A 6,054-nucleotide genomic window follows, 5' to 3' on the forward strand; every position below is an offset into this window, starting at 1 on the left:
AGTAGGGGTATTGAACATGTTGGAGAGCATCCGTAGGCGGTTCCTGTAGGGAGGTTGCGATGAAAAAAAGAAAGTACATTGGGTGACATAGGAGAAAGTAACTACTCCGAAGGACATGGGTGGTTTAGGTGTTAGATCTCTAAGGGCCCTAAATATCTCTTTAGTCATCAAATGGTGGTGGAGGCTTAGGGCGGAACCTTCATCGCTTTGGGCTTGGACCATTAAAGGGATACGCAATCTGCAAATTAGACCCTCCAATTGTATATCCAAAAAGACTATCAGTGGTGTCGGAAATAATATAGCTAGCACTAAAAATGATATGCAAGGCTTGGGTGTTGAAATCGAAGATATACTAGTGAAACAGGTTGGAAGAGGATATGATACAATGTTCTGGCATGATCAATGAATTGGGCAATAAACCACAGAAACTCACATTCCTAGAGTTATACTGACTAGAAAAGAAAAAGAGATGTGAGGTAGCTGATAGGTTACAAATTGCAGGTCCAACATGGGAATGGTTATCGCCACCTTCTAATGTTGATTAGGTACAAGAGTTACAACTGATTTTTTTAATACTTGGCACCTTCCAACCTAGTATGTCTGGCGATAGTTGGAAATTTGCTATGACTTCTGATAGGATATTTCTTGTGGAGGCCCTAAGGAAGTTAATTGATAAGCCCCAACACTCGTACCTAGTGAAACAATTGAATAGTTAACTGAGGTTCCTATCAAGGTACTTTGTTTTATATGGCGAGCAAACTAGGGGCGCATCCCATCCTCAACTGAATTAAAGAAAAGGGCAATATTCAATGGAGAGTCGGTAGGTAGTTACTGATTAAATGAAGAGGATAGAGCTGAGCATATTTTTGTTACATGTCCTTTTGCTAAAACTGTTCGGGAATGGATTCTTAGATGGTGTGATATACCCACACACCATTTCTCATCTATTTATGGAATCATCAGTTTAGCAGCTTCATGAAGTAATTGCAAGAAAATGAGAAATGCCATCGTTAACATATGTTATGGAACATTTTGGTGGACATGGAAGGCAAGATGTGATAGAATGTTTAAGAATAAAAAAGTATCTCAACAAAGGTGGCAGATAACATTAAATCACATGTATTTACATGAATAAAGCACATGAGGGTGAATTGTAGCTATAAGTGGGTTGATTGTCTGTTAATCCTTTTATTTGCTTGTAAAAAACTGATTTTATATGTTTCCTCTTCTACTATCTAGTTCTTGATAGATGAGTGGGGTTATCTTTATTAATATACTATCATTTGTCAGTTCAAAAAAAGAATCAACATGTATTGTGTGTTTGAATATCTCATTTATCCTAAATTCGAGATATGGTTTTCTTACATTACCGCAAATCTAATTTTTTGTAGCCCCATATAATATGGTTAAAAGTATAAATTTTGGAAAGAAATTTATATGCTATCCCTTAACTGTGTGAATGCTTATTGAGCTACTTACCTTGTTTTTCTAATCGTTAGAATGATACTTCCTCCATCCCAAATTGATAGTCCGCTTTTGACTTTTGAAGTCTTTTTTCTTCAACTTTGACATTAAATATTTTTATGTGTTATATATTACTTTATAAAACTTATAACAATGAAAAAACATTTAAAATACAATCCATTCATATATTTTTCATCAAGTATTATCTATCAAACACAAAAATATTTAAGGTCAAAGTTTAAGAAAAAGACTTCAAAAGTCAAAAGTGGATTATCAATTTGGGACGGAGGTAGTGTTGTGTTCTATGTTTTAGTTATTTATTGTAATTGTCTTATAATTTAGTGAAATCTATCTTAAATTAACCTTATATTTTATCTTATATATATATATATATATATATATATATATATATATATATATATATATATATATATATATATATAAGCACGCACACACATACATACTAGTAGGGTACACGTGCGATGCTGCAGCGGCGAATAGTTTTCTTTTGGCGATTAAGGTTTACGGTTTCAGTGGAGTGGTTTCTTAAAAAGGGTTTTTGTCATAGAGACCCTACTAACTTTTACAGTTGGTTTTAAAAGCCCATTATTATTTTATTTGGCCTTTATAGACCCCCAAATTCGGAATTTACCTGTCGCTTTTACAACTAACATAAAAATTGGCCTACTACTACCGGTTATAATGAATTGATAGTGTATAGGTGGACAATGTTGTCCATGTAGATTCACAATTTGCAGCTGATGAATCAGCTTCATTTAGAAGCTAGTATGCGTGCCTAAATGAAGACAACATCTACAAGATCGTTTCCCATTTTTAACATATCTTTGTCTGATCTCGAACCTTTAAGAAGCAATTCATCTTCATTTTTGATGGCATACTCAGTCGGATCAAGCTCTGCGAACGACATTGTTGTAGCTACTAGGAATCGTGATAATAACTTGTGTAATTGTCGTCATCTTCCAAAGTTCACGGTAGAAAGGATATCGATGTTTGATAAGAATCCAGCTCGCAGATTTCGCAGTTGTGTTGACTCTTTGGTAAGCATCTTCTTCTTTGGGGTATGTTGTCTACAAAATGGAGTTATGGGTTATGAAATCTTGTGCGATAATGTTGAGGTTAGGGTTTACTGTTGTTGATACATTCGATAGTGGTAATGGGGGTGTTTTGGTTTGTGTAACTGGGTATGTATTTTTTGTAGGTGGAGATGGCAACTAAGAAATGTAAATACTTCAAGTCGATCGATGGTGACCTAACACCACACTACAAGCATGCCTTTAACAATCTCAAGTATGAGATGCAACTTATGAAAGACAACAGTTACACTGGCAGGTTGGAGAGAAGGGTAATTATGTTGGAGAACCTGAATGCTGAAATCACTACTGCTAAAGACATTTTAGATGGTGAGTTTTCCATTGCGATTGAAGATAAGAAACAGTTGAGTGGTTAATTGAAGTTGGTGAGGATGAAGTTCAGGATTGCTATGATGGTGCTTGTGCTTCTTGTTGGTGTGTTGTTGATGCAAAAATCAAATGTGTTGGGATAGGGATGGTATTGTGATGGGGGTGGTTTTTGGTAGTTTTTGGTGGTTTAGATGCTCTCCCTTTTTGTAAACATGGTTTGGGGATAGGGATACAAGACAACTGACTTTTGGTGGTTTGGAAAATTGTTGGTATTTGTAGGGATGTAAATGGCCCTGTATTTAACATAATTTTGTATGCTCATGTGCTTTTGTATTTAATGGAAACAAACATCTTTCTGGTACTATACTTTTGATGCAGTGCATTACCTTTTACATATTCCAATTCACATGTGCACACCAGACAAACATAAAAGGTACCTTTAGTTAATGTGGACCACATAAAACATAAGGGATCCACCACATGGCCGGATTGAAAGAGATTGGTAGTTTGGAAAGTACCATGACAATTGAATACTGCTAAGAAAGTACCATGACATGTGATCTTACAACAATTACCCATAATGACAAAATACATATGCTGCATTCATGTGAAATTATTTAAGGTTCAAAAGACACAAATGTTCCCCATGCAGCAACCAACTTAACCTAGTAGATAGAGGTTTAAAACATAGGGGTTTAAAACACAACACAAGTTCAAAATACACAAATCCCAATCCTAATCTATATCCATTGGATTTATTGTTGAGCTGCCTTCACCATTCTTTCCATACACTACTTTTGCAAGTTTGGTCTTCAAAATTCTCTCAGAAGGCTTTCTTGTTCTAACAGCACCACCCACGCCCCTTGACTTAACCTATAATACACAAAATTACCATATTTCCCTTCAACTAAGATATTACTTAAAAGTGTATAAAGCATGGTGCAAAACATATATTTTTTTATGACCATTCACTCCACCACCTGACATTGGAACATCATGCACTCCACCACCTTCACCACCTACACCTCTATGCAGTCCACCACCTTCACCACCTACACCTCCATTCACTCCTCCTGCACCTCATTCACCTACAAATCTTGTATAATATCACATGTCAACTATTGCTTTGCTCAAATAACAACAACATTACAATTTACCTAGTTAGTCTTGATTTTCTTTGCTTTTTCACTCTGAGCTTAGTTGGCTTATTTGATGCTTTGCAAGGCACCTTGTTATGGCCAAGCATATGACAAGCACTGCACACAATGCGTTTACCCTTCTTTGATACCTTGTGCTTCTCCATCCTCTCTGAGACATCTCTCTTCCTTTTAACAACATGTCTTCCAGGCATCCTTCTTATTTGGGGAGGTAATGGTGGGGTAAATGTTGTCTCTGGCCACATGTTACTACCATTCATAGGCAAGATATTGTTCAGGTATTTTGTATTGTAATTTGACCTACAGAAAATAGGATCGACAAAAGTCTCAACATCCCTATTAAGAAATAAGATTGTAGCAACTGAATGTGCACACCCATATCCATTCAGTTGCCATAACCTACAAGAACATGTTCTATTGTAAAGATCCACATCATAAGCTTTCCATTCATTTGTAGTCTCAAACTTATTTAATCCACTTGGGAGCACTTGCCAGTACCTAGCTTTAATATTTAAACCATTCAGCAACTGCCTGATGGCAGGACTTACCTCCTTTGACCATTTTTTGTGTTTAAAATTATACATCCTTTCCATGATATATAACCTCAGCTCCTCCAACAAAGTTATAATAGGTTTCCTTTTGGCTTCCACAACTACTGCCTTAAAGCTCTCTGACAGACCATTCGCCATTGCAGCATAAGCCTTGCCGACCTCATAAAATGCCCTTGACCAAGTCTTTGGATCCTTTTCCATCAAAAAGTTATGGGATTATAGGCTTAGTTTTTCCATTTCTTTCATGAACACATTGAAAGACTGTGGTGTTGTTGCATTACAAGCCTTCCAAAAAAGGTTCTCAAAAATAGCCCCTGCAAACCTTTTCTTAAAATTTGCAACAATGTACCTGGCACATTGTCTATGCTCAGCACAAGGAAGCACCACCTTAACTGCCTCCATAAGACCCTTGTGTTGGTCAGACATTAATGTGAAGCCATTGCGCATACCTAGTTCAAGATCATCTTTAAGCAACTCCAAAAACCATATCAAGTTTTCTTTATTCTCAACACACAATATTGCCCATGCAGCTGGGAAGATGTAGTTGTTAGCATCTATACCCACAGCACATAGTAACTCCCCGGTGCATACAGCCTTAAGGAAACACCCATCTATCCCAACACCTTTCTACACCCTTCTAACCAACAAGATTTCACATTAGCAAAACACACATAGAACTTACTGAAGTAATTCAAACCATCAGGCATGCATTGGACATCAATTTTTACTATTGAACCTGGATTGGTTCTTCTAATTTCCTCCCCATAAGACCATAATTTTGCATAATGCTCAGTTAGGGTCCCCTCAATAAGACTCATTGCATGTGCCTTTTCCCTTCTACATTGACTTAAACTTACCTGTATTCCCAACTTCCTTATAACCTCCAATCTCAACTGTCTAATAGTGAGCTTTTGTCTATGCAAAATTTCCTTAGTATAATGTTCTCCTATCCATGAGTATGTGACAATAGAACCTAGTTTGTAGTTTCTAGCACAATTTTGTTCAATCTTCAATGTCTTGATTTGAAATGACACCTCCTGACTCATCCACGTATCCCATAATCTGAATGGGCAAGCTCCTTTGCAACAAACCACCAACAACATTTTACTATCGTTCTTCTTGAAACAAAGTTGGTATCTATTCTCCACAGCATAGTTACATAACATATTTTTCAGTTGCTTTGGACTTTCAAACTTCATCCCTAGAACATGTACTTGCCTATTCCATTGCATATCAGGGTTGAAAATGGAATGGATCTCAACATCTTCTTTTAAAATACATTGTCACCAGTATCTCCTTCAGGAGGATATAACTTATTAGGAAACTCATCCCCACTTGTCTTGTTCAAGGGTTTGTGTTGTCATGGTCAATGACTTCATCTTCAAGACCTACATTGGGATGAGTTCCATCAGAGATAGTGTTTCCTTCATTTCTAGCTCTACCCTCATCTTCAATGCCACT

At 36.7% G+C, this 6,054-nt stretch overlaps 1 protein-coding gene across 1 annotated transcript; it reads right to left on the reverse strand.

The window, feature by feature from the left end:
* Positions 1–4,809: 4,809 nt before the first annotated feature.
* Positions 4,810–5,792, reverse strand: LOC145130582 (uncharacterized). Its single transcript, XM_079065357.1, has 2 exons — positions 5,451–5,792; positions 4,810–5,220 (listed from the first exon to the last, which is right to left on the reverse strand). The coding sequence occupies exons 1-2, from the start codon at positions 5,790–5,792 to the stop codon at positions 4,810–4,812; spliced, it is 753 nt and encodes a 250-aa protein (XP_078921483.1).
* Between the last annotated feature and the right edge of the window lie 262 nt (positions 5,793–6,054).

Source organism: Lactuca virosa, chromosome 8, assembly GCF_052849685.1.
Source record: "Lactuca virosa cultivar CGN04683 chromosome 8, Lactuca_virosa_CGN04683_v6, whole genome shotgun sequence".
In the NCBI taxonomy this organism is placed as follows: Eukaryota; Viridiplantae; Streptophyta; class Magnoliopsida; order Asterales; family Asteraceae; genus Lactuca; species Lactuca virosa.

What these genes read in the sequence shown, in the direction of transcription:
- LOC145130582 (XM_079065357.1), bottom strand. Translation starts at nt 5,792, where the DNA reads ATGAAGTTTGAAAGTCCAAAGCAACTGAAAAATATGTTATGTAACTAT. An exon ending in TAAGGAAGTTGGGAATACAG is followed by an intron (nt 5,221 to 5,450) that starts GTAAGTTTAAGT and finishes AGAAGGGTGTAG; the next exon opens with AAAGGTGTTGGGATAGATGG.